Source organism: Chrysemys picta, chromosome 10 (genome assembly GCF_011386835.1).
Source record: "Chrysemys picta bellii isolate R12L10 chromosome 10, ASM1138683v2, whole genome shotgun sequence".
Lineage (NCBI taxonomy): Eukaryota > Metazoa > Chordata > Testudines > Emydidae > Chrysemys > Chrysemys picta.
Window position 1 is genome coordinate 85,657,242 of NC_088800.1, and position 27,862 is coordinate 85,685,103.

At 48.5% G+C, this 27,862-nt stretch overlaps 2 protein-coding genes across 9 annotated transcripts in view; both read left to right on the forward strand.

The window, feature by feature from the left end:
- The window catches only part of GRID2IP (Grid2 interacting protein), an 84,859-nt gene extending 77,729 nt beyond the window's left edge, over positions 1 to 7,130 (forward strand). For all 7 annotated transcript variants that reach the window (XM_065560283.1, XM_065560285.1, XM_065560284.1 and 4 more), the window contains 4 exons: positions 932 to 1,061; positions 3,316 to 3,434; positions 3,877 to 4,041; positions 4,836 to 7,130. In XM_065560283.1, the coding sequence (XP_065416355.1) occupies positions 932 to 1,061; positions 3,316 to 3,434; positions 3,877 to 4,041; positions 4,836 to 4,907 (486 nt within the window). In that variant the 3' untranslated portion in view covers positions 4,908 to 7,130. The remainder of the gene's footprint in view (positions 1 to 931; positions 1,062 to 3,315; positions 3,435 to 3,876; positions 4,042 to 4,835) is intronic.
- Positions 7,131 to 10,118: 2,988 nt separating this feature from the next.
- Positions 10,119 to 27,726, forward strand: SLC5A11 (solute carrier family 5 member 11). 2 transcript variants are annotated; one of them, XM_024102404.3, is made up of 16 exons: positions 10,119 to 10,362; positions 13,344 to 13,520; positions 14,470 to 14,541; positions 15,379 to 15,483; positions 16,067 to 16,126; positions 16,986 to 17,090; positions 18,669 to 18,774; positions 19,701 to 19,781; positions 20,251 to 20,456; positions 21,430 to 21,565; positions 21,853 to 21,960; positions 22,629 to 22,779; positions 23,309 to 23,477; positions 24,412 to 24,627; positions 25,586 to 25,748; positions 26,442 to 27,726. In XM_024102404.3, exons 2-16 carry the CDS (start codon positions 13,389 to 13,391, stop codon positions 26,660 to 26,662), a joined length of 2,031 nt encoding a protein of 676 aa, XP_023958172.2. In that variant the 5' UTR covers positions 10,119 to 10,362; positions 13,344 to 13,388; the 3' UTR covers positions 26,663 to 27,726. The 2 variants fall into 2 exon arrangements, with proteins under 2 accessions (XP_023958172.2, XP_023958173.2); XM_024102405.3 differs by lacking the exon at positions 10,119 to 10,362 and adding an exon at positions 11,599 to 12,048.
- Positions 27,727 to 27,862: the final 136 nt, after the last annotated feature.

A 27,862-nucleotide genomic window follows, 5' to 3' on the forward strand; every position in this document is an offset into this window, starting at 1 on the left:
CCCTCATGCAGCTCAGGTGTGCTGGTGACATAGGGGGCATAAAGAGAGAATGCTTCAGGGGCAGAGGTAGACTCACAGGGTCCCCAGCCTAAGTTCCCTGCAAGCTGAGCAGCATCCTATTTAGCACCATGCAGGTGTTCAGGGAACCTGCCCGGGGACCTGCCAGGGGAGGAGTGCCCCTCCCCTGGCCCGAACCTGCCGCGGCCTGGACCTGCTGGGGCCAGGGGAGGGGGCACCTATCCTGCAGCCCCAGCCTCAGAGCTGCTGCAGCAGGGAGAGGCGCCTCTCCCCGCCATAGCCCCGGAGCACCCTCCTGCATCCCAAACCCCTGGTGCCTGGCCCCACTCCAGAGCCCGCACCCCCAGTCGGAGCCCTCCTCCCCAACCCTGCACCCCAAGCCTCTGCCCCAGCCCTGAGTCCCTCATCCCTGGCCCCACCCCAGAGCCCGCACCCCCAGGCAGAGCCCTCACACCGCTGCACCCCAACCCTCTGTCCCAGCCCTGAGCCTCCTCCCACATTCTGAACCCCTCAGCCCTACCCACACCACATGACTTTTGTTATGTGCACCTATATGAAGGTGACGTGTCACACATCACCTCCATATTGGACTCCAAATTCAATCTGCACATGGGTGGGAAAAATTAGAGGGAACATTGCTCCCAACGTGGAGAAACTTTTCATTTAGTTTCTCCATTTCACTAATCTGGATTTAACATACTGTGTAAACATTAAACACCACTTTTAAACATTAATCCTTAACGTGCCGCTGCTGCTGGTGGGAGCTCCTGTGAACGTGAGTGTAGAGTGATCCCAGCAGGGGCGCGTGAATGTTTCTGGCAGTATTTTGGAAACTGCACATGTAGGCTGAATGGTCAGTGAAAAACCCACCCTCCAGTATAGGAATCTCCTTACCTGTTTTGCTTTGTTCTAGCTGAACACAACCAAGACCGTTGATGGGAAATCCACTTTCCTGCACATTCTTGCCAAATCGCTTAGCCAACATTTCCCAGAACTTCTGGGTTTTGCCAAGGACCTTCCTACAGTGCCGCTCGCTGCCAAAGGTAAATAAACAAGGAGCATCCTCAGAGAAACCTGTTCTGGTACAGGGCCAATGAAGGACTCCCCTGCCCCTTGCCTCTCTGCGCCCCCCTCTTGGTTCCATGCCACCATTAGGCATAGCATATGAACTGCAGTAGTTTGACACAAATAGAGACAGGGGAAGTAGCCTGGATAAATAAGAACTGGCGATGGGCTGGAGCCATAAAGCACGGAGGTATCTGAATCTGGGGTTTTAGTTAGGTTCCTTTTAGAGATGGGTCCATTCTTGAGGCTTGAAAACATTTGGTTCCCATTTTAATACTAGTTACTCCTTATGCTGTGCTTCGGCCTGTCCACGTCCTGGTGAGCAGTGGAGGAGAAATACCATAATACCCTAAGGAAGGTTCTGCCCCTGGTGTTTCTGGCCCCGTGGAAGTATTGGAGATCTCAGAAGGGAGCCTGCTCTTGTGAGATTTCCAGCCCAGCATAGCAGCCTCAGGAGGCTCTGAGTTCAGATGCCTTGGGGGAAGTGTTCCAACTCTAGGGGGTGTATTTGAACTCAGCCCAGACTCTGCCCACCGGGCAATGCAGCAATCGCTAGACCCCAAAGGAGACGTTCCATACAGTGGTAGTTGTGATTGACCTTGCATCTTCTTTGGTTTTGCTGGTTTTAAGCCAGATCCTTTAGTGCTGACCTGGCCTAATGTACTTCATGGTAAAACCAAAGTGCCTTGGACAGGTTCTTAAATTAATGGAGATATCCTATCTCCTAGAACTGGAAGGGACCTTGAAAGGTCATCAAGTCCAGCCCCCTGCCTTCACTAGCAGGACCAAATACTGATTTTGCCCCAGATCCCTAGGTGGCCCCCTCAAGGACTGAACTCTCAACCCTGGGTTTAGCAGGCCAATGCTCAAGCCACTGAGCTATCCCCCCTGAAACAGGCCACCCCTGCACAGAGAGGGATGAAAGGGCAGGATTGTTCATGTGTGTGTTACCCTGCGGTGAAAAACATACCTTTTTAGCGTCGAAGCTGAGGCCCCAGTTGTTATATTGAATATTCACAGACATCAGCTGGGTTGGTTCATTCTCATGGCTCATCGGCATCACGCTGTCAGGACCAGATGTCTGAAGAACTCCAGTGCGGCAGTACTGAGCTCACAAGCATCTCAAACACAGGCCTCTTGTGGGCCATATCACAGCCAAGCTGGGGACCTGACAGCCACACCTGATCTGCAGGCCCCGTCCTCCTGAGTGTGCAGGTGTGACAAAGGTGGCTGTGATGATTACAGATCCCGGCGTTTGATTGTTTAGAATAATGTCTCTGTGCTGTGTGCCTTAGCGACACGCAAAGCCGCCCCACGCCCTGCTCCAAGGAGTTCACATTCTAACTACAGACATCACACAAGTGGGAACATCAGGTGTTGCTGAGTTATAATTGAAAGGTCTCATGGTCCTTTGGCTTGTCATGCGCCTGTCTCAGTGGTGGCCCAACATACAGTATGTACATGCTGAATATCATACATGGGGCCTAAGTCTCTTCTCTCTCCCTGATATTTGGAAGTAACTCAGTCAAAGTCAGTGAGTTGCACTTGCATAAAACTGGTGTAGTGTAAGAGACAGGAGATTCAGGCCCCTAGGTTTTAATTTTCTCCTCTTAGCCTGTTTGCACCTGTAATATTCCTGCCCAGCGCTCTCACTTCACCTTAAAATAATTCTCTGCCTTTATTACTAATTCTTTCTCCCCAGCTCCTGCTCCCCCCCCCTTAACAGTCAATATCCTTCCTTCCATCCATTCATTTTGTGGCTAAACTCACTAAATTCCCCTCCCACATCAAAGTACTCATTGATCCATAACTACCCTTCCTCCTCTGCCATTGAATCCCCCAGGCCTCTTGCACTTGGCAAGACCCAGTTTCTCTCCAGTGTTCTCTGCATGTCTCCTCCTGACAATCACCAGTTCTTTCTGGGCTAATGGGTAGCTCACTCACCTGGTAGGGGTCAGTAAGAATGTCTCTGTCCCCACCTGGAGGTCTGGCTTCACCCACAATGCAATGCAGCTTGGTCACTCAGGTCAAGAGGGAGGAGCACATGCTGGGACATGTACCTCCACAAGAAGAACTTCTGCATTAAAGATGAGGGCAGCTGTAGACCACATTGTAAAGCCCCTTTTGCTTTTAACCTATGGATCTCACTTTCCCTGCTCTCGGTTTAACAGCAGCTGGCACCGACTCAGAACTATCTTAATGACATTGTTTTAAACTCTCCTCCTTATTCAGTGAATCAGAGAACATTAACAGCCGATCTCAACGACCTTCACATCACCATCAGTGAAATAGAGACTGCCTGCCACAGCATGCCAGCTGCTGAGGAGGACAAATTTGCTATTGTGATGAATGTATCCTTCCATAAAACACAAACATCGCTATGTGCTTTCTTTATCCTGGTGTTTGTTAAGCGTTCTGGCCATCTAGTAAGGAGGCACCATTTGGTGAAGAGCATAGTATGGACTCCACCCTTATGACCCAGAGGTGAGAGGGCTCCCAATGGAGCTGCCAGTGTTCATGCCTTTGCAGAGTTATCATGGGGGAAGCCACCCCCCTGTGGGCAGAAGGCTCTTGGTGGTGTCTCTCCCTGTGTTGTAGGAGATGGATGCAGAGATGTTGCCTTTGCAAAACAAACTCCCTTTTGTGTGTGGGTTTCTTTTTAACTAGCTTATCAGCCCACAGTTGCTGTGCTGACATTGCAGCTGTAGATGAAAACCCACCCCTTTATAAGCAGCATCTGTTCAGGATCTTGCCACAGTATGGTGTAGTTTTCCCTTAAACCACTCCTCTCAGTCTTTCCTGGAGAGCGCCCATCCCACTATAAAATCTCTGGATGGCCTGCAGCATCAGGCCATGGAGGAATTCAGCAAAGTCCTGTCCTTTTTTGGGGAAGACTCCAAAGTGACCACATCTGAATCTTTTTTTGGCATTTTTGCTGAGTTCATGAGCAAGTTTGAGGTGAGTTGCGTTGCTATGAAGCCAGCAGACATGGGTGGGGCCTCACCGTAAAGGCCCGGGATGGGTTTTGCTGCATCACCTGCTAGTGGGGCTTAGTTTAGCTTTAACTCAAGATTTGGCTCTGAATGTGAGTAAAATCCAAATCTGTAAAGAAAAGCAAGTCAGGAATTGGCTGGCTCAGGAGACTTGGCGGATACTTCAGAGCCGTTCAGCTCTAGGTCACCAGGTCGAATACTGACCAGATGGAAAGTGAAGCAATTGCTGTTACCATCTGATGGGCTGTTGTGAAGGGCACTGATCTCGGGCTTGAGTCTAAGCATAGGGACAGCGAGTTCCACAACAGACTTGGCATTAACTGGCACTCCTTGCCAATGGGCCCAGCAGAAGGCTAAGGATGGAAAGGGTGCAGAGACAGAGGTATCCTTGCAGACAGTCCTCCCAGGACAGTCCTGAAGCACTCCCGCAGGAAACCTGCCTTTGCACAGCGCATGCTGTACTAGTTCTGTGGAAGAAGAGAGGACTTCAGTCTCAGAGGCTCAGTGTAGTCCCCTGCACCTGTACTAAACTTGCTGTAGAAGAGGAAAGTTGGGCATAGGTCTGATCCTCTCTCTGCTTGGCACCATCCCTGCAACCGGATTTACTGCCCTCAGCCACTCATGCTCACCACTCGTTGGCTTGGGTAGAATGTGCATGGAGCAGTTTGAGGGCAGAGCTCAATCCTGCGTGTTTCTGCGAGTCTGAAGCATTCTCCTTGTCCATGGCATGTCTCGTTTTGTTTCCTTCTCTCCCTGCAGCGGGCGCTCAGTGACGTGCAGGCCTGCGAAAGCCAGCGCAGTCCCAGGATGACCTCGCCCCTCGCCTGGTGATGGGCTTGTGATGACATTCGGTGCAACACTTTATTGCCAACAAAGTGCAATTGGTTCCTGTTGGTTGTAAATATGCTGCTGTCATGTTAGCACCAATCAGAACCATGGACCAAGGCAAAGGGGCTTGTTTGGTGGTAATCTGGACACTGTAGGAATAACTTCTGTGACAAGGCACCATGGATGGGTCCTGGGATGGATGTGGGGGGCGGGGAGACAGGGTTACAGAGTTAAGACAAACACTGTGTTAGTCCTAACTACAGGATCTTACGTTTAGTGCCCTAGATTTCCAGTGTATTGTTGAATCAGGTTTGCAGACACACCGGGATGTAGAAACCCCCTTACATTTTTCAGAATCTGTATATGTCGGCAGTAGTAAACCCTGGGATCCCTGCCCAGGACTCTGTTGTGGGTGCACAAAGAGTTTTCTTCTCCCCATGTAACAAGGGCTCAGCACTCTCCCACCATGGGACACAGGCACTGCTCCCAAGGAGTCCGAGGGAGAACAAGGCCAGGGCCTGCCCCCTACCCAGTGAGCAAGAGCTGCTTGGGCACAGAAGGCAGCACATGCCAACCCCCTTGAATTGGTGATGGAGCTGCCACTGGAGAGGGCTCTCCAGGGAACCTTGGGAGGAACCGCTGATGAGTCAAGCTGAATTCCTCCTCAGAGTCCCTGCAGCGCTTTCGAACCCACCAGCCCGCACTTAATATTTCCACAGCTCTTACCCGGTCAGAACTCCCACTGACCCCGCACTGGTTGAGTCAGGGCACTTCAGGGTTTGGGCTCTAGCAGGGAAAGGTCAGTGCCAATGTCAGGAGATGACCTCCCAGAATTGTGCACGGTGTATCCATTTTGTCCCCAAACATGGATCCAATATGATTTCATCCAGTTGCATTATACAGTGGGACCATCCTGAAATTCCTTCCTGGCTGTGTCATATTTGCTTAGGTGTGTGGCAATGACTGATGGGTCTGGACAGTTTACTAGAAAATTAACATCTTCCTCACCAGATCTACATGGACTTGCCAGGAGACATAGTTCACTGAGCAGCTTGAAGCCTCCGTAGAAAGTGTAAAACCCTTGACAGTCTGAAAGTCTAGCAATCAGTGGGATTCCTTCAAGCAGCTAAAGCCCTGCAGTGTAGCTTCTGAGGCTAGCCAGAGAGCCCAGCAGAAAACCAAGTATGTGCTGTACCTTTCAATCATTTACTGAGGGCCTGTAGTTCTGTGGTAACATCTGACATAATGTAGGATTCAATCGATCCTTCATGCCAAGTGTATTCTGTGAACTGCAGAACTGCACACACCATGCTCCATTGCTCTGGTAGCCTCTGATTATTCTGTAGGTAAATGTAATTATATCTGAGATATCCTTCTGGGATTAATGCTCTACTAGACTTCTGTGGTCTGCATGTGCCTCCAGGTGATACAGCTTGCTAAGATCCTTACAGCAAGAAGCATCAGTGCGTTCACGTTGATGGGCATTATTTTGTGCAAAAAGCAGTCATTGCCTTTCAACTCTGATGTGCTCTAACATCCTGCTCCTTGAAACACTCCAGCAACACCTGGAGCTTAGGTAACATTTCTCGTCCAAATGCTTCTCCTCACTTGATGCCAGAGCAAGAGGTCCTCTCACAGCCTGTGCGGAGAGTAGAGAATCACCAACTGGTGCATTATTTACAGGAGACCTTATGTGCATCAAATCCTTTGTTTTCAGTACTTTTTAAAACTCCCTGCTGTAGAAAGTGATGTATATTTCCACAAGTGTTTTCAGTTTTTACAGCTTTAAGTGCCAGGTAGCTTCTAGCATTGTATTATCAGCTGCCCAAGCATTGCATTATCGGAGCTGTGTTTTTTCTTCTTGATTTATGATAGGACAATGCATATTTGTCTCCATTCTGTGTTTCAGATGCTGCATACTGTGTATAGTTGATCTTTTTTTAAGCACATATTATGTATTTAAACCGTTCGAGGTTATTTTGAAACTGTCATTAATGAAAATGCTGTACATAGACTTTGCTACCTGTTGTAACTTGACAAAATAGCTAAAACTCCAATCGCTTTGTTTCCAGATGGCATTTTTATGTGAAAATTTTCAGAGAACCAGAACTTCTGAGATATGGGTATTTTATTTGATAACAGGACTATGTGCATAGTCACAGTTCAGTCTCTACCCAAAACCTATGTGCTGTCCCCAAAATAAAGCTACTGCCGTCTGCCTCCCAACTGCATTTGAGTCCATTATAGGTAAAAACTATCACACACCCCGGTTTTCCACAATAGCCTTATAAAGAGGGTGTATTTCTGTGGTTGGCAGCTTTTATAACTGCACATCTTAAGACTGAATATTTTATATGGCCCGTCTTAGTCCCTTGAGAGATCATTGCCCCAGTGAGGGAGAGGTTTAACTTGTTTAACCGTCTCAATAGCAGCAGTAGAACAGAAGGGATAATTGCGTAATTATCTCGGCAGGAAGCTTCCTGAGGCTCCATAGTCAGAGAGTAGGGTGGGGAGTGTTTCGGTTTGAAATAGTGCTGCCATTTTACATTGCTCAGCAGTAAATATTTACTGTGCGCATGAGCCAGAGAATTGCAGTCCTCTCAAAGGCAATTGGAGCAGGTGGAGCTCATGTTCCCTACGGGATTTCTCTCCTGTGGCAATTGCTTCATTTGCATTAGCAGGAAATAAACCAAGTGATTGATTTCCCAGATTTCCCATCACGGTGGCTGGTAGGCGCTGTGGCTTTTTGCTCTTTGCATGTATGTAATGGTTTAATCTGACAATGAGGCCTCAGCATAGGCCTAAAGGGTAGACTGAGTTTGAAAGAGTTTTACAAAATGCCCCAGATAAAATCCATTCACTGGGCAAGCCCTCAGTGCCACGTACATGTAAAATAAATGTACCTCCTTCCTAACTCTCTGAGCCCTGCACAACTGTTAGCTGAACAGACTGGCTCCTCCAGAACGTGAGTCGGACAGCCGAGCGGGTGCCCCAGCCTGCCTCACGCACACCTCCGGCATTCCAGCAGGCCATTCCGAGGCCGCGGCACTTTCTAGAAGAGCCCGCTCACCAGAGTTAAATACCGAGCAGCCCTTCCCAAAGTGCCCTTAATGAATGAGAACACATGCTGCTGAGTGCCATTGAATATGCTGACCTAAAGCCCCACTGCAGCTATTATCTGACACAGTACCTCAGCGTAACTCTTAAGTCACATGCTCTTGAGATCAGTTGATTCTTTGGTGATAACCTCAAACACTCTAGAAAAAAAAGTATCATTTGAGAGCTGCCCCTGCAGCGCTGCGCAGTTAATCATTAACAGTTTGTGCCTGGACTGCTTTGCGGCCCTGCGCCTCTTGTAAGGAAATCCGAAGTGGCTGAGGCACAAAGCAGTCAGTCTCCTGATCAGTGTCAGACACTGGCTCCTCCCCTGCCTGGCTCAGCTCTACAATGTTGTCTCCTTCTTGCAACAAGAACAGAATCATCCCCAGCTAAGCCGAGGTTCGATTTCAGACCTTGGCCTGTGTTAGGTTTTCTCTGTTTCCTGCAGCAAAAGAGGTAACACTAGAAAAAATGGAATAGCCTCAGTGGAGTCACAGCAGAGACGAGTCTGATTCAGTCGAGACCCAGTGGACAGAGTAGCTGGGATAAAATGACACCTGATCAGCATCTGTGTCAAAACCTGGACCAAACCTGAACCTCTTCTCTAGCTACCTTTAAAGGGATACAGAGTCCCTGCACTTCCTGGGGTCCCACGCACTGAGATAGGGGCTCAGATACCATGGCGGTGGATGCTGTGAAGGAAATTGAAGAGAAATCCCAGAGGAAATAACTGCACTCAAAGCATTTTCTGGCCCAGCTCCAACCTGGAAGAGCTGAAAATCAGCCTAGGTTCAGGTGCGTAGGTGCAAGAGTCTGGAAGCTGGCAGAAGGATCTGGCTGCTGAAGTCTGAACTTTCTGAGGATCTGCCTGTCACTGGTTACAGACATGATTCTATCAAATCACAGATATTGAATCCCAGGAAATCCAATTAAAATATTGCTAACTATGAGTCAGGGCCCTCAAAATCATGTGACGGGGGACAAAATCACAAGCTTTTTCTTTGTCTTCTGATTTCTGAGCCTTTGGGATTCACTCCAGTCACATTTCCAAGCCTTTCTTCACAACTGGGAGGGTGAGAACTTACCTTTTTATAAAAATGAAAGCTGAGATTCTCCTGCCATCTCCTGGGTCCAGCTGAGGGGCTTTAAGAGAAAGATCAAATACAGCGAGACTTGCAGAGTTGGCAACACTGGTTCAATTAGCCAGTCAATGAACAAGTGAAACAAACGGAGGAGATGGGTTCCCTAGAGTCCTGTGAAGCTTTGTCAGATCTATCCCAGGTGGGAAGTGCTTTCCCACTCTTCAAGGCCACGCTGTGGGAGGCAGTGGGGATCCCAGGAGCTCTCATCCTCCCAGGCGATGATGGTCACCACAGTGTCAAAGTGGAACAGAGACCGTGCCAGCTAAAAGGCCAGTAAAACATAACCTCAGAGAATGGAAGATTTTAAAATCCTGACTTCAACCCACAGCCTCAGGAAGTGATCCTGCCTGGGCTAAGTACGTGAATGGGTTAATACTAGTGTTTTGAATAGCACTGGAAGCAGGGGGATATTTCTGAATCAAACATGTTCTCTGACATCATGTAGTGCCGTGGGACCTTCTGGCTGAGAACGGCATACACAGCAATGCTTGGGGCCTGCCTGGCCAGAGGCCAGCAATAGTATCTATTTCAGAGAGTTGTATAGCACCCCCTGCTGCAGCAGCTCAGTGCTTTGGAGAATTCAGGTCCCTCTTTAACATTTTTAATCCATGTATTATGTGACATTAGTGGTTTATTTATTTTAATATATTTTTGTCAGAGATGATGCCTAAGACAGAAGCCAAATCTAGATTCAGATTGGGATCCAGATGAGAAGTTAATATCCAGAGTTTGGATTTGTGTTCTGAGCACTCACCCTGCCCCAAGATTGTGGGGTGAAGGGGAGATGGATTTCTCCCCCCTGCTTTTTACAGATCTAAGGCTTAGCTGTGACTTTAGATACAGAGCTGGATTTCAGCTCCCCTTAGGGCTTGGGGAGTTCATCTTGGGAGGTTGGCAGAGCCCATTCCTCAGTGTAACTCATCTTCCTTTTAGCTGGAACGATTGCTTAAGAGAGTCGTACACTTTGGAGTTTGACCCCTGATAGTGAGAATGGCACAGACTTCACACCAGCGGAGAGAGGGGCTGAAACCGTAACTAGGGCGAATTAGTTTAACTATCCCCCTTACACATTTTTCTTCTCATTCCTTGTGAAACTGTTAACAGCTTCACTGGCAATTCCTGGTTCCCTGGCAATATTTAAGGTGCCCTGTGGGCTGGCAGGCGGTTGGTCGGTGGTGCCTAATGCAAGTGAACAGAATGGGACCCAGCTGAACATGGTAAGTTTCTTTTCAGTGTCTTGCTTGAGTCTGGGATGGTTGCAGTTAGTAGGTGGGTTCAGTTCGGGTTGTGGACTCAGTTTTATCCCTTCCACGTCTGTAGGGTTTTTAGCAGGTGAAAGGAATTAGGAATGTTTAAAAATCCTATTTAAGAAGCAACAGAAGTGATACAATCCCAGTGGGTTACGAGACACCCACATAGGCTGCCCTCTCTCCCAGGCCATCGATAAAGGGTTGGCTTCAACCGATTCATTTCAATGCCACAGATGTTCTTTGCTCACAATCCCTGACTTGCGAAGCACTGCAGCTCATGCCAAGGGAACTACGGGAGACTCGGTTGTGATCTGAATTAGCAAAACAGTCAAACTTTCCACTAGCTCAAGGCGCACATAGAATTTGAAATCAGATGCATCAGAGTTTACTAACCTTCTCCCTGCCCCCAGGCAGGCTGTCCTACGGGGGATCCTATGGAAAGACCAGTAAGCAAATACCTACCACAGGATCTAAATTCCCCTTGGCATTCCCCTTGGAGTATATGTATATCTTCACTTCCTTTCTTTACTGTTGTGAAGTACCACTGCAGTGTTGGCTGTGTGCTACAAACAGCTGCATTTGGGGGTGAAGCAACTCCTGTACAAAAAGCCATAATTCCTGCATCGTGCTAAGCATGTGCAGCTGTGGGTGCTCGGCATCACTTGGGATTTCGGCCATTCTGTGGTAAATGCTTTACGTGAAAGGGGCTATAGGCATGTCAGGCAGAAGTAGCAGTAAGTAGGATGTGTTAAAACGCTGGCGATTGAAAGCAGGTAATAGACCATCGCTCCCTTGGGAGTGGTGCTCACCCTTCAACTCTCCTCCAGCTGCATGAACCAAATGTGGCTACTCCTGAAGCAGGATAGGCCGGAGGACTGAGCCCAACAAGGGGCACTGGCTAGAGCCGGCACCTTTGAATATTTGGCTAACGTGATGAAACCACTCCATTGTGCTGTCATGGGACACTGTATTGCGGTGCCGCTGCAACGTTGCCCCAGTGTGTGAGGATGTTGGACAAGCTGTGGAGAATCCACACGCTTCTCTGGGTTCTTTCACTCATCCAGGCATGAGAGACTAGCCACGCCAGAGACAGGCATGGCTGGGGACAATTCCAAGCAATTCTTTAGGGAGAAGGTAATGCTTGGGACTGGTAGTTGCTGACTGGAGAGGCTGCTTTGTTTCCTTGTACCGGTAAGTGGGCGAGGCCAGTGGCCGTGGTGAAACTGACACCCACGGACAAGGAGCTCTTTTGGCTCTCACCTCCTCAGGGCTTTCTGAGGCAGAACTCGTTTGTCTGCTCCTCACTTCCACAGCACCAGGCAATAAGAGCCTCTTTGTCAGAGGAGCTGAGCGCTGGGCCAGAGCACACGCTCCGGGGCCTTTTGGGTGAGACAGCCCACCTCTCCCGCTGGGGGCGTCGGTTTTTCCCCACACCCAGGCGGCATCGTAAGGTGCCCCATTTTGGGCACAAGAGGCCAAAGGCTCCAGCCTGCGAGTGACGAGGGAGCGAGGGGCAGCAAAGGCGGGATCTGGCCATCCTGGAAAGGACCGCCCTGCAGTCCAGCTTCCTGACCCGTTCGAAGGGCGCAGAGCGAGCCCCAAAGGAGGGACACTCTGCCCCCATTCAGAGAACCAGCTGCAGGGAAAGGAAAGGTAAATCACTAGGGAGCTGGGCAGTGATGCGCTGGTGGGGGGTCCTGAGGGCTCCTGGGAAACCCTTGTTAAAGCCCCACCATCAAACTGAAGGGGAGCTGCTTGGGGCAACCTCCCTACTTCTAGTTGCCCCCTCTCTGGCTATGGCTAAAGCAGCCCCATAGAGAGGACTTTCCCTGTGCTTCTGCAGAGCAAATGTTCTGCCTGTGCAGGGGATGCAGTTGTACCGAATGGTAGATTTGTTCAGCTCGTTCCCCAGGGGAGGACACCTCTCCTGGAAGGTCTTTGCTCTGTGCCCGTGCTCCACATGGCACAAGCTGGCCATTGCAGGGCACTCTCAGCTCACTCAGCGGAGCTCTCACATCCCGGCCAGGACACTCAGTGGTTTGTTCACCCTCCGGTGCCACCTCCCCCTGGGCCGGGCTTACAAGAAAGAGCTTTTGTTTAAGTGGAAAACAAACAAATATATCATCCCCTCTCCCCTCCCTGGGGAGTGGGTCTGTGGCAGGCAGAGGGAGGAATGTTTGTGGAAGCCTCTGGTTAGGTATTGGAACCTGTCAGTGCTGTGCTTGGCAGCAGCAAAGCAACACAAGCAAGGTTTGCTGCTCATCCCTGGTGCCTCCGCACTTCCCCCCGCCCTGCTGCGGGTACATTGTCTCAGCGCCTGCTGTTGCATTCCTATTTCCCCCTCCTGCCATGCGGGGCGGTAAGGGAATGGCACGGGCAGTGCCTGGCCGCCAGCCATTTGGACTCACTTGTGAGGTGGTTCAAACATTCTCTCCTCCTGGGCCCACGTCCATCTCCGAGTAAAGGCCAACAGAAAGACACCCGCTGTCCTTCCCTGGAATCTGGGCCGGGCCCTTTGATGGTAGCACAGAGCGACCAACCTCGGGATGCTGGGCGTTCACAATCACCCCCGCTCTCCTGGTTTCCATGGAAGGAATTGCTCAGCTCTTGTTTAGTTCATTCTTTCTTCTGGCTATTCACAGGCATTTCTGTGGCTGCGGCTTCTCTCCAAGGTCAGTGCATACAGTGCTGCCAAACCTGCAGCCACAGGGCCCCTCCAGACCACCCGTTCCCACCCCATCTGGCAGTGATTGCTCCGCTCCCCACAGCACGGGGTAGGAGCTGCTGCACAAAGGTAACACGAGTTGCCCAGAGGAAAAGCCCGCCCACCAGCTTCAGACACCATCCCCTGCTGGCCCAGCTCAGGATGGGGGCAGCATCCTCACTGCGCTGCTGTCGCTGCCGTAACCACACAGGTCCCTATAACTCTCTATCCCACTTTTCAACAGATAAATGCATCAAGAAAGAGAGGAACTGAAACCGTCTGAGATGCAATGGAGACCCTTGGTAGCACTCCGCCCTCTGTCACTCCCAACTGGAACACATTTCCCCAACAGAACTTGGAGGCTGTGGACATTGTTGTTCTTGTTCTGTACTTTGTATTCGTCCTGGCGGTTGGATTGTGGGTAAGGAGATGCTCTTAGATCCTTTCTTATGTGTCCTGTTATATTTAAAGGTGATGGTTGCACAAGTAGCACTTTTTAATTTTTTTACTAAGGCTTTCATCAGGCCTAACTTCGCTGGCATCAACTGACCAAATCAAAAGCACAACAGTGTTTTGTGTTTTTCCCACCTGTCCAACCAGATCTAGGGATCCTAGGAGTGCTGTTCAGGGTCAATGTTTTTTTTAAACACTTGAGGATCTTTCGATGGAAGAGGTGTAGACATACAATCCAACACACATGTTAGGCTCCTACAGAGCTATCCAGGAAATCATATCGGCTTGACAATAAGATTCTGATCGCAGATCCTGCATACTACAAGTACTCTTAAACTGTAGCTAGGCCATACATCAACTTTCTGGCATGGCTTCTATTACAGGAAAAGGCCAACCCAGCTGCCACAAGATTGGACAGGAATTGCTCCTCTCTCCAGATACGGGGGCAAAACTCATGTAGTGTGATAAATGATAAGTGAAGACAATAAAAAGTGAGAGTCCAGAGTTCTAAGTCTAACCCTGCGTGTCCCTCTCAGGTACATCTGAAACAAGTGATGTCCCTAATCAGTGACCCAAATCTGCGTGCATTCCTCATGCATCTGGAGTGATCATGACGTTTATTGCAGAAAACACTGAACCAGGAAGCTGAGATTGTAAAAAAACTTTGCATGTGATACAGACCCTAAACCTCTCCGCGGTGGCAGTTCCCTTCCTCCCTCAGCAACTATTTCAGATCTTTGCCACACAGAATCCTGTAGCTGCAGCAATTGAGGGTTCTTCTGCCATAACAAACTCACCCACGTCCAGTGGGGAAGACAGTATAGAGTGTCCCTCTGGGGTAACTGCTGTGCTCTGTAACGTTCTGAGCAGAACTTGGAGAGTTCTAAAGCTTTTGTCCTGTTTTTCTGCTTTCCCAGTCCATGTGGAAGACAAAACGAAGCACGGTGAAGGGTTATTTCCTGGCTGGAGGAAAGATGGTTTGGTGGCCTGTAAGTGTCTCCATCAAATTGCCTGGTCCACTATGTCACAGTGAGACTGAACGGTGCTTTTGTCCCACTGGCATGTCTCTCTGTGGTCAGAACAGGAGAGCCTGGGATCTGCTTTTCCAAAGCCTATGGGGAGGGGGCACTTCCCATCCAACAATATGCCTGTCACAGCCCCCACCTCCTGCACCAAGACAGTTCCTGTTTGCTGACTTGCAGGACTCATCTGTTTCCTTAAACGTTGGGTTGGGGCTTCCGGGGCATGGGTGGCTGGGTCTCTGGAGAGAAAGGGGCATTTAGCTGGTCTGGTAGGGGTAGGGGTTTGATTTGGGATGTGCTGATCATAATGAAGTAAATAAAGCCATAACCAGCTAACTGATCAGTTGGCGTTTCTCTTTGTTTCATCCCGTGCCCCTCTGCTTGTCTTCGAGGCTCCCCAGTGAAGGGACCGTGACGCCGCGGCTAGGAAGCGGGCTGCTTCCATGTAACCTGACAGATGAGTGACAGAGCAGGAGGGAAGGAATGAGGTCTGACAGCAGTACCGGTGTCAGCGAGCGAATGGGGCGAAGAGAAAAGGCAGCAGGGGCTAGGAGGGAGGGGATTTCAGTTCCCACGGATTGTGAGGAACCTGCAGTCTGGCCTGTGGGAACTGGGGATCTGCAAAGTCTACATGGAATGGATCCAATGGCAAGCTAAGTTCAGTGGAAGACACTGGCCCACTCCATTTATTTACATATGGCTCACTTCTGAGACCCCCCCACCGCTGGGCTAGGAGCTCCTCTCAGGGTCTGAGAACCATGCCTTATGCCATACACAGAACTAGCCTCCTCTTTATCTCTGCAGGTGGGTGCGTCCCTGTTTGCTAGTAATGTTGGGAGTGGGCATTTCATAGGCCTGGCTGGATCAGGGGCAGCGTCGGGAATCGCTGCTACGGCGTATGAGTGGAACGTAAGTTTTGCACTGCAGGAACTGCTCTCGATATCATTGGAAGTTGGTTTGGTCCCTTCTAGCTTTTACCGTATTGCACCCACATGGCTCCATCTGCAGCTATGTAAGAGGCAGAAGCTGTTTCCATATTAATTAATGATATGATATTTATTATATTTATATTTATTATTCTAATGAACGAGGATAGTTCAGGTTGATCTAACATATCAGAGTCAGGGTCCTCAATCTGCTCCACTCTGCTTGGCATTGCAGCTCATACAGGGGCACTGATGTTGGGCAACATTACATCCTTGGTCAGCATTGTAACAAACCTGTGCCTGTGTAGGTCTTTGTGGTTGTCACTATGCTGCATACAGCGGCTCCTTGAAACTTCACAGGAAGAGCAGGAATAGAATTCAGATCCCTTAGCTCCAAAACCCCATGACCTACTACATGAGCTAGAGAATCGCTGTTAACTATACAGGGCATTTGAGTCACAGCTGGACAGTTGTGTGTACACACACACAGAGGCATGCGTGGGCATTAGCCAACTGACAGCAGCATTTTTCACTGTCTCTGACCTGTGTTTCCTTTGCCTCCCTAGGGAATGTTTTGTGTTTTGGTGCTGGCCTGGCTATTTCTTCCTATTTACATAGCAGCTGGGGTAAGTCAATGGGCCACACTATGCGTATCAGTGACTTGCTTTTTTAACATCCTTTTAAATGCTGAACCTACTACAAAGGCCTGTGCTGCGGGTAAAAGTTCCCGAAGCAGCAGCGTTCCAGGACTCCTGTGCAGGGGTGTTCTTCTCTTGATGTACTGACTGAGAGGAGAAGAGCCCATGAAAGATTTACCTTGGAAAGGAAATCAGTCAGGAGATCTCATGGATGAAAAAACATGGTTTAGAAAGGGGATGAAAGAGGGGACAGGAGGACCCACTCGTGTTGAACCCATCGGAGCAATGCCATGTCCCACTGCCAAAAGCAAGAGCGACTTCCAAGCGCCTCCTCGGAAATGAGACTTCAGGGACAGAGGCTAGAGTTCAGGTGGAAATGGTGCTTCCCTGACACAACGATGAGGAGAGAGGTTGTGGTGACACTTGACATTCCAGAGCCACTGCCAAGCGACTGGGGGCAAGTCTGACTTTACCAAGTCGGGGCACAGGTGATGCCTTGAGAACTGCTAGGTAGAGCTAGCCAAGGGAACCACATGGGGTGCACAGTTCCCAGATGAAGTAGGGAACAAAGCAGATGGTGTTTTTGCAGTTTCTAAAGGGTGTGAAGGCTCCTTTATCAAGTAGCCTCACTGGACCTTGTGCCAGACCCTAGAGGCAAAATATTGGTGACCATTCATTGTGTAAGAGTGTGGAGCTGAGAGGGACAGACATTTCCCAGCAGATATGCCAAGACACAGCAACTGGCCAGGGTTTGTCAATCACACAAGGTCTGTACCAATGCCTCTATATGTTACTTAGAGGAAGTTGTTGTATTCTACCTCCTCTGATACAATCTCCTTCCCTGCAGGTTACAACCATGCCTGAGTACTTACAGAAACGCTTTGGTGGCAAAAGAATACAGATCTTCCTGGCCATTCTCTATTTGTTTATCTATATATTCACCAAAATATCAGTAAGTAAGTAAGAAGGAAAGAGGACTGACTAGAATTCACTTTGAAAGAGTATGTCTGTATTCATCTATGGGACTCATAAGTGCAGCTGAGTCCTGGTCCCCGCGCTGCTATAGTGATAGTGATATTATGAAACAGTCTTGGAAGAGTGGAGAAAAGGGATGGATTTCAATTCTTTCAAGACGTTAGGTGCCAGACCCCAGGATCCAGAAGCTTTGCCATGAATGGTTTGAATGTTTGCTGCTGTCGGAGGGAGAGCTTGGGAATGTATCACAGCACACCAGTCCAGTCAAGGGGAAGGAGTCGTTTTCATTGGAGAGTTGTCTGTTCGATGTTTGGCATCTGCTCAGTTAATTTGACTTAGCCTCTCTGTACATTTCTTCTGACAGCAGCAGGATATAGGAGCATATGGGAGTGGGATGCACCCTCCGGCTGGCAGAAGCAGCAAGTTTGCTGGCTGCCTAGTTTAGTAATGTATTGCTCCTGTTGGCTCTAATGCTTTAAATGGGTGATGTATTCAACCTTTGTGCAGGGCCTTGCCAGCTGTTAATTAACCACCACATAGTGCTTGAATTGACAAAATAAGAAGAAAAACTCCTAGCTGGGTGTTTTTCCTTTTATAGGCAGCAGTGGGAAGGGTAGACTGGCACATGCCTCTCGCCCCCCTCCCTCCTTGAAACTGAAGATGCCTGTGGTGTCAGACTGGGGCCAGGTGCCTGGTCCTCGATAGGGTTTTTTTATGGAAACAATCAACTATTTTTTTCAAATCTCTGATGACAAGTTTTCTGAGAGAGAAATTGGATCATTCCAATCCCCAGTTGCTGGATAATGGGAATAATGGGACAGGCCTATTTATTTACAGCTGGCCAAAGTCATCAGGGCTTTGCACATATACATGCTTTCATGGTCTGCGGGTTGCATTTATACCAAACTCTTCTGCAGAGCAACCACCTCAGGCCACCGGGACACAAGGAGGCTGCATGGTTCCTAACCCACAGCTCTATAACAGCACACGGTGGAAACCCCTGCTGAGGTTCATCCAACTCCAGTCAGAGGAAAGGAATTTGCACTATGCCAACCCCTGGAGCTCTGGTTGGCTACTGTCCTCAGAACTCCCCATGCACAGGGCTCCAGCACATATGGCTGCTCCAGTTTCTGACCCTCGTTGTCCCCTCACTCTTTGGCTCTCACTCCGTGCCCACTGCTCCTGAGGAATGGAGAAGCGACCCCCACCAATAAAAGTAATTTCTTCTTTGAACTCAGCTCTCTCTCAATGGAAAACTCCTTCCCCCCCGTGCAAAATGAGCATTTTCCTCATTAAACTGTATTTCAAAACTATATTGAGCTTGGCTGTTAATGAGGAGTGTGGAGAAGGAGGTGAGGCCAGATTAGGGTTTATGTGCCAGTTGGAGCAGCTGCCCTTAAGATGGATAGAAAACAGGGAGTCATGAAAAGTGAATAGGTCCTTGAGAAACACAAGGTTTGGTTGGCTTAGCGTACACTGTGCATCCACTCAGCTGTCTGGCACTACGCACGGAGCTGTCACCGTTGTAACCCTTATAAATATCTTTTCCCGTTAGGTTGATATGTACGCTGGGGCCCTGTTCATTCAGCAAGCCTTACGCTGGGACCTCTACGTTGCTGTCATAGGTCTGCTGGCAATCACTGCTGTTTACACTGTTGCAGGTGCGTCTCTGGGTTTCAGGTCATAGGAATGCAATGTCATCCATCTTTGCTAAGGGGTTGAGAACAGCCGAACAATGTCCCATCCATCTCCCCGTGTCATCAGTATTCAGCAGTTTCCACACGGTACCGTTCTATAAAGTACTTCCTTATTAGCCGAGGCACTAAATCTGTCCGCCTGCCCTTTACCAAGACGACTGTTTATGATGAAAAAACGAATGATAGTAACGCACTTGTCAAAAAAATTACTCTCCAGGTGAGAGCGGGTGAGTGTAATTTTACAAGGCTGGCGTAAAGTGCCTGCGTAAAGCCAGCCCAGATCTGTGCCCAGCACTCTCTGGCTCAAAGTGGAGCCACACTGAAGGTTTTTGCTCAGAACTTTTCTTCCTTTTGGCTTTCTGGGTGTATAAGGGAGAGCCACACACAGCACTAGGCAGGGTGATGTGGGAAATATCTTCACAACTTGGATGGAAATGGTGCCAGGAAGGAAGTGAAATGTGTGTCCAAAACAAATGGAAGTTTCTCTTCTTGCAGCGCTCACCCCCAGCGATACGGGCCATACGGCTACTTCCTTTTTGTTGTTATGTTGTCTTTTTGAAGCAGCTTCTGTTTCAATCGGGTCCTTCCTCCTTGTGGTTTTCAATGCATGTCCTGTAGAGATTTCTGCTATGGAGTTTGGGTTTCTAGTTACAAAACACTGACTCACTGTGGTTCAAAACATGCAACATTTCAGCCAAAGTAGCAGCCCTGGGAGTTGGCCAAACCATCCCACAAAGTGGTCAAAACAACCCACAAAACATCCCATTGTGTCAGGCAAAGCATTCTGGCTATGCTACTGGCCAAGAGACTTTTGCAAAGCAGGAGATGTTATTACACAGAACAAACCCAGTTCCCAACAATTTGTCCCTCTGGTTTTTTTTTTTCTTTAGGTGGCCTGGCAGCTGTGATTTACACAGACACTCTGCAGACTGTCATCATGCTGGCTGGGGGATTAACTCTTATGGGGTTCAGTGAGTACTTCTCGGGGATTTTACTGCTAAAAAGACATTTGTTCCTGTACCAAATCACTGCAAATATGCATCACTGGAACAAGCCGTTTAACGTTTATACAGTGCATCTTGTGCAATAGACATTCATGTTAGAATATTTTCTATACAAATAATCTTGTGATAGTTCTTTGTAGGGCGAAAAGTGTAGCGGGGTTCCATGAAAGATATGAACCCCCCCAAAATAAACGGAAAACACCCTGTGGTCTGAGATTCATATCAAAGCAAACAATTACCTCCTCTAGCCAAATAACGTATGGTATAAACCAGGTTTGCCATTGCAGGTCCTGATCCAACTCCAGTGAAGTCTGTCAGAGTCTTTCCATTGACTTCAGTGGACACTGAATTGGGATCATACAGAGCAAACTGCCGAGAGTGAAAATAATAGCATGAACCTGATCAATGTGGTAACTGCTTCCTATTCCCATTTTAGGCTTTGTTAAAATTGGTGGGCTTGAAAGTTTGCAGGCCAAATACTTTAAAGCCATTGCTAGTAGCCACAAAGGAAACAGTAGCTGTGGCTTACCAAGAGAAGATGCCTTCCACATTTTCCGAGACCCTGTCACCTCTGACCTTCCCTGGCCAGGAGTTCTGATTGGAATGACCATCCCATCTCTGTGGTACTGGTGTACAGATCAGGTAGATCAATGTTTCCTTCACAAGGTTAACCCTCAGGTTGGGTTTTGAGACAGGCCACCTGGCTGGCTGTAGAACCATGCAGAACTTTCATCGCAAGCAACTAAGGCCAAGTTTCATTACAAAACCCAGACTCGGGCCAGAACCTGGGCTGGTTTACTATTTCTGTGGAAACCATATGAAATCTGATGATTTCAACCTCAAACCAGACAAAATTTGACACCTGCAGCTAAGTTAAATTAGAGTTTTGAAGCTCATTTGAACTCAGATATATAACATGAGGGGCATGTAAACCCCAACTATAAAGTGGGCATGTCTGAATTCTGTGTGAACCCACCCCCGCCCCTTCAGGCTGTGCAGGGCTCCAGTTGCTGTCTCTCCAATTGTAAACAGCAGTGCCAGGAAGAGCAGAATCGTAACAAAATCCGTGTCAGATATTTCTGGGGGATTTGTTTATCGAACTCTTTTTACAGAGTGAGGGTCAGTTTAGGGGATGTCAGCAAGTTTACCCATGTCCTGGTTTGTGAGGCAGTAGTCCTGTTGACCCGACAAGATGTGTCAAGGTGTATAAGATACACAGGGTCCAAGAAAGAACAAACTGTGGAGAAAAATGATGACAGGGATTTCTATGGGTTAGAAGTGAACACAATGAGATTTCCCTTGCATAAAGGCAAGAAGCGTTAGTTAAAGCACCACAGGTGAGTTAGCTAATTCACCGCATGATGCTACAAGGTTCGGCACGGCCGCTGGGAGTTAAGAACACTCAGCACTTTGCAGGATCAGATCCTTCATGATGATGATGGTCTGAGTTCCCTCTCCGTTAAATCAATGCAATCTAGAACAAAGTCTGGCCCTAGAGGTGTGGTGCTTTTGGAACCAGCATGTCCAATTATAAATAGAAACATACATCACGTCATCTTGCATCTAGGTACTCTCCCTGCAAAGCACTGGATCAAACTATTTTCCTGATTTACAGGTCATTGTTCAAAGGTCCCTTGCAGCTAAAAACCTCTGTCATGCCAAAGGAGGTTCGTTGTTGGCCTCCTATCTGAAAATTTTGCCTCTCTTCATGATGGTGATGCCAGGCATGATCAGCCGGGTTCTCTTCCCAGGTAAGAGTTGAAGGAGAGAAATATTCCTTGCGTCTGTCTCTACAGATTGTGATTTCTATATAGTGCATAAGTGACAGATCCGCCAGAATAAGCTAAAAGGTTGTAGCAGCTCAATTGCCAGGAGCATGGACTTGCAGTTCATAATAGATTTATTTTCAGATAACACTCTATTAATCTACAGAAGTGTGTACTTCATTATCTGCTGGATGGGTTTCACTCCATGGTTACCGTCTGGATGTCTTTGTTTCTTGTAACTAATGGATTACTTTCCCCCGTGTTTATTGTAGATCTGGTGGCTTGTGCAGACCCAGAAATCTGTCGGAAAATCTGTGGCAACCCATCTGGCTGTTCTGATATTGCTTACCCCAAACTGGTCATAGAACTGCTGCCTCTAGGTGAGGAGCTTCACAGCCGCTAACTAACATGGACAGGGCCGACACCAACCAAAACACAGACTGTAGGAAATGTTCGGGGAGGAGAATAGACTACAGTCATGATATTGGGGTTGATATTGGGCCTGAGGGTATAGTGACAAAAAAGGAATAACATGCAACAGGGCGCGCAGCTGCAGTGAGAGGTCTCTGCTGGGGAGCAAGGCATCCAGCATTCAGGAAGTCTACTTCTATCACCTGGGCATGACTAGTTCCCTAAAGGATGAGGACATCGTAGTGTCCAAGTGTACTGAGTTACCCGTAACCCGAAGGGGAGCACGATCACTATAACACAGGAGTGAGCAGATGGATCAGGTCTCCTCCTTGCATCTCAGCTGCCTCTCTGAGCCAGCCAGCTACCAGAGGAGAGGAAGGACTCTGCCCATGCAGACAGAGCTACAGTGGTCCAAGAAGAAAGACTGACAAGTTCATATGGCCTGTGAGGTCACCTGCTGTCCAGGACTCTTGGGAGGGCAGCGTAGGCAGCAGTCCCTCAGCACAGGGGAAGGGCTGAGTTCCGAAGGGAGCTGCAGCCGTTAGTCTGAGAGGTTTGGCTGATGGGGGGTGAAGTTGGACCCTTAGCGGTCTGTACATTGTTACTAGAGCGAACATGCCTCTCCCTCTGTTTTCAGGGCTCAGGGGCCTCATGATGTCAGTGATGATTTCAGCACTTATGTCCTCCCTGACTTCCATCTTTAACAGCTCCAGCACCATATTCACCATGGATCTCTGGCGGCACTTCCGGCCCCGTTCTTCTGAGTGGGAACTTATGCTTGTCGGCAGGTACGGAACTCTAGGGCATGGCGTGTTCAATCACAGAGCCCGTCCTGGGGATCTTTCACACCTCACTCTGCTCTCTGATGCCCTGGTGTGAACTGAGAGCAACTCCTTCATCTTCAGAGCCCATTGCTCCAGACCTACCCTGCAATAACTGAGAGCAGAATTTGGCCCTTCCAGTCCATGATATTTTTTTTTTTCTGTGGCCAATGTTACATTTTCTTTCCCTGGTTGCTCATGAGAATGAATCTGGCCCAGCAAATGGATGTAAGTTATAGCGGCAGAACCAGGATTTAGGAGGCAGAGGTGGCAGAAAGGCACACGAGGGCAACAGCATCTGGATTTGGGTGTTTGCGTGAGGCTGAGCTCTAACGGAAGGCAGGCAGGGGACATAGTACAGGTGAACAAAGACTGCATGGTGGGGAGCACCATTGGGCAGATTTCAGAGAGAGGAGGGAGGCTCTCCTGAGAGGGGAGACCCTCATGCAGAGGAAGGGGCAAAGGCCAGCAATAACACTGTCTTTTTCTTGAGCAGGGTGTTTGTGCTGCTGCTCGTGGTGGTGTCTATTCTGTGGATCCCACTGGTTCAGGCCAGCCAAGGGGGGCAGCTATTCATTTATATCCAGACAATCAGCTCCTACCTACAGCCCCCGGTGGCCATGGTTTTCATCCTGGGCTGTTTCTGGAAGAGAACGAATGAAAAGGTAACACTTGGGCAGGGTCTGACACAGCGTGCTGTGTGTGCCGGGTAGGAGCCTGTCCTTCCGCTGTCTACACGGACAAATAGCCAGGCAGCTAGAACAGCTGCACCGTGTCGCTGCTCTGCCTCTCCTTGTGGGCGCTCTGCAGAGTGACTGGACTCATGCTTGGGGCATTCTGTTGGGGCCCCGCAGCCCGTGCAGCAGGGAGCACTTCCTACTGCTCTCAGGCAGCTCCCTCGGCTGCTCTAGGAGAGAAGGCAAAGGTTGCCAAGTGCCTTTCACAAACCTAGGAGCAGAGATTTGCAAGCCATGGCCTTGCACCGGTGTAACCCAAGACTTGGAGTCCATGGGGGTGGAAAGTAAGTCGGAGGTGGGGAAAGGGGGGAGTCGCAGTGGCACAAGATGCCCACAACCTCCACTCCTCTGGGGAAACTGGAGCTGGCAAGTGCAACCCCCAAAGAGGGCAGCGCTGGCTGGGGGAGGGTTGTATCCAGGCTCTGGAGCGTCCTCAGGGCAGCCTTTGCTGGCAGGACTCCTGTGAAGCAGCAGTCACAGTTAAAGCAGCCCGTGACGAGGGCAAGCGTTGGGGTGGGTGGTGCTGCAGAGCTGGGAGCTGGTGGCAATTGAACAGCACCGGCAGGTCTAGAGAGTGGCTCTCCTCCACTGGAAGGGCGGGTCAGTAGAAAGTGGGGTGCTATGTGTGTATAAGAGAGAACAGCATAAGGAGGAGAAAATGAAGGGGATCTCAGAAACCCTCCCCAAAGCCCAGTAAACCTCCCTCCCCCCACAGAATGTGCTGATCAGAATGTCACGGTTGTGACTGTAGCATAGCTCACTCCTGCCAGCACTCAGCCCGAGAGCCAGCGTGGGCTTCGTCGCCAGATAGGATGTAGACATATGTTCCCTGTTCCATCAAGGAATGATCTTCATTTCCTAGGGTGCGTTCTGGGGCCTGCTGACTGGCATGCTGCTGGGCTTCATCCGGCTGGTGCTGGACTTTATCTACCTGCAGCCCCAATGCGGGGAGCCAGACCGCCGGCCGGCCGTGGTGAGATATGTGCACTACCTGTACTTCTCCATGATCCTCAGTGTCATCACGACAGTCACTGTGGTGGTCGTGAGCCTGCTCACAGAACCTCCCTCGGAAGAAATGGTGAGTCTCCCCCAGCAGGTTTCTTTCACTATTTTTTAATGGATATCCAGTAAGGCCCCCCCTTATGCACCCATGGGGATGGACGTTCTCATTCCTCCTGTACACATGTGAACACGTGTAATACTGTATCAGACCACGGGTCTGTCTAGTCTGGCATCCTGCCTCCCTGCTGTGCTAGGTGACAGCACTGGTCCCTCAATTCCAGAATCCCACCTCCAGGAGCGGCCAACACCTGGATGCTCTGGACAAGGGTCTCAAACCCCAATATGTGTATTTTAATCCATGACAAGTTTGCTTCTTCCATCATATTATTGTCTGAGAAGCTTTGGCCACTGGGTCACCTTATTAACTTTCTCAAAGAACTGCAGTTGATTAGTGAGATAGTTTTTCCTTATGGAATCCCTTACCTAGATCTTGTCTGAGCACAGTGGAAGCAACCCGCCTGCTTCCTCTGGAGTAGGTTCCTGGCAGTCTGCCTAACTCCACAATGCATACAGAGACTATAAATCCTCACCCAGTGCTGGATCCATGTGTGATATCCCAGATAGTATGAGATGAAAGAACATCACAAAGACCTTCTAAAACTTATAAACTCTGTTCTCTGCTTTTAGTTTTGTATGACACATCACAGCAGAGTTCTAGTAGTAACCCTCATCATCAGGAACGTAGCAGTGAAGTAAAACAGGCAAGTTTCAGATCAAGGTTTAATCTGGATAAACAGCACTTTTAGTGCTGTTCTGTTTCTTGCTTCATTTGGCCTCCTCGTATCTATTTCCATAGTACCTTATCAGCGCTGGATGTTCCCCAGCTCCAATGGGGCTGCCCAGGTGGGGGACCAGAATTTGGTCCCAAGTGTTTAGAAAATATAAGAACCCCTCAAAGCTGCCTTACGGCTGAGGTATTCCCTTTAAACAAACATAGGAGCAGTTCTCTTTAACAATGCTCTTCATGCCGACAGATCAGTCATCTCACCTGGTTCACACGCTGGGATCGACCAGCCAAGAAACACCCAGCAGTCAGTACTTCTCCTGATACTGGAAGTGGCGTATGTAAGTCTGAGTGTCCGCCTACCCAGCTCGATATTAGCGTTGTTCCTGAAAATATTTCCAATGACAATACAAGTAAGTGCCCTGTTACTATAGACAGCATGCGCTTCAATTAAAATCAGTCCTATGCATTTTGTAAATGGACAGAGATGATGGTCAGGTTTTGCAAAACTTGCACTATTGCTTAGGTAGCTTGCAGCCTTGGCCGATGCATATTCCTTTATGTGCAATGAAATGAGTATGAAGTGGAGCAATGAGTTAATGCACTAGACTAGAATGCTGATTTCCAGCTGCTGGGACTTTAGTCGTTTGTGACTGGCATTCTAACTTCCTCCCTGCCCTCTCCCCAACCCCCGTGCACCACTGTTACCTGCTTACTGTTGGGTTATGCATGCCCTAATCTTCAGCAGAGTTTGGGGAACTTGCATTCACAAGCCCTAAGTGGGTTCAAGCATACAGAAACAAATGGAAGATGATGAGCACAGCCATGTTTTTAGACTTGGCTAATTGATACCATTCCTCAAACTGTTTGGAATGGCAGGATTTGAATTCAGAACTTTAGAGCAGGGTGACACTGAAGTGACAAGTAGAAATGACTGTAATGGCTACCTAGAGCTTGGTGGAGTGAACGTGTCACTTTGAAGAGTTCTGATATGTTTTCTGGGTAGTACTGTCAAAAATGATTTGTACAAGATTGTTACACTCTTTGTGTTACTGGAGTTTTTTCCATGGACAGAATTTTTACCTCACTAATTACTATCATTGTAGGCGTGACTGGTACTCAGAAAGGGTCTAAACTGATGAGAGTCGTCTTGTGGCTCTGTGGGATGGAGAGCAAACAAGACCATCCTCCTGAGAACACAGCTCCTACCAGCCCTGAACATGCTGTGGCTTCATTGGATGAGCAGCCTTTGGTGAAACACATTCTGAACATCAACTTGATACTATGCATATGTGCCGGCATCTTCCTCTGGGGCTACTTTGCATAGCAGCTTGCCAGATGATTCAAGGGACACCGTCAGCTAATCTTAGGCCCCCCAATTAAGATTGGTGTAAATAATAATAATATAATCAATGATGGTTCAGTGCGATTTGTAATCCATTCTTACATTTCATAGGAAAAAAACGTGAGTATTTTAGTTACACTTAACGAAGGGCTCGCTCCTGAGCTTCTCTACCTTCGGCTCACACCAGTGAGATCAGGCCCCAGGCAGCGATAGGCTATCCATGTGTAAGGGGTGGGGGGAGGTTTGGAAGGCAGAAGGGGTTTGTTTGGTTATGTTTCACATCTTGATAGTTTTGCACTTAAGCACTAGGGACTCAGGATATCTGCCTGACCTGTGTAAAGCACTTAATTTCTCTGTGCCTTAACTCTCCCATCTGTAGGAATGGGTAATAATCCTTTCCCACCTCCAAGCGGTGCCATGAGGATCAATATTTATGTTTGCAAGGTACATAGATACTGTAGTGATGGGGACTGTATAGGCATATAGAGATACTATATCCATTAAGGAAAACAAAACATTACACCAAAATGTATGTACATGGATGAATGTGTGTGTGCCTATGTTGTACAGCTCATAGGCTCCATTGGCTTTTCTGTAATACAGTTGGCACTAAAATTAATATAGATTTTTTTTAAATTGTTTGCATACATTTTAAAAAAGTCAATGAGTTTCTTAGCATGGGAAGTTAAATCTTCTGCAGGGCTGTAAATCCAAACACAACGCTGAGGGTAGTGTATGTGGACTAGAAAATGAAACTGACAATTTCACTGTCAAATGTGAGTGTATGGCTCAGAAAGTAAAACAGCATCGGTGTTGAAGAGTATATGAGGCTGCTTAAATCTTTTCAGATAATAATGTCGGGGTTGTTGGTAACGCATACAGAGAGATTATCATATGTGTATAGAAGATTTTGACAGTCTCTCTTTAGGTTTCTTTTTAAATAAATTAGGTATTATTACAACCAGAGTATTTTATGAGCAATGTAATGTACTGTCCTTTTAAAAATCCCTTGCCAGTGTTAATAAAAACGTATTTATTATTCTCAATGGAGTCAGTAGCCAGCAGGAAAATGTGTCCATTGATTGCATTCCTAGTCATTTTACCTCAGTCTGTTTCCTCTGCAGCACAATGATGAGTTGAAGCGAAGGGCATGTTCATTTGCTCCTGTTAACTGGAGCTGCA

Bases quoted from the DNA above. Each gene is read 5' to 3' on its own strand.
- SLC5A11 (XM_024102404.3), top strand. From the start codon at position 13,389: ATGGAGACCCTTGGTAGCACTCCGCCCTCTGTCACTCCCAACTGGAAC. The intron at 13,521-14,469 runs GTAAGGAGATGC...CTGCTTTCCCAG, and splicing joins TCCTGGCGGTTGGATTGTGG to TCCATGTGGAAGACAAAACG. The intron at 16,127-16,985 runs GTAAGTCAATGG...CCTTCCCTGCAG, and splicing joins CTATTTACATAGCAGCTGGG to GTTACAACCATGCCTGAGTA.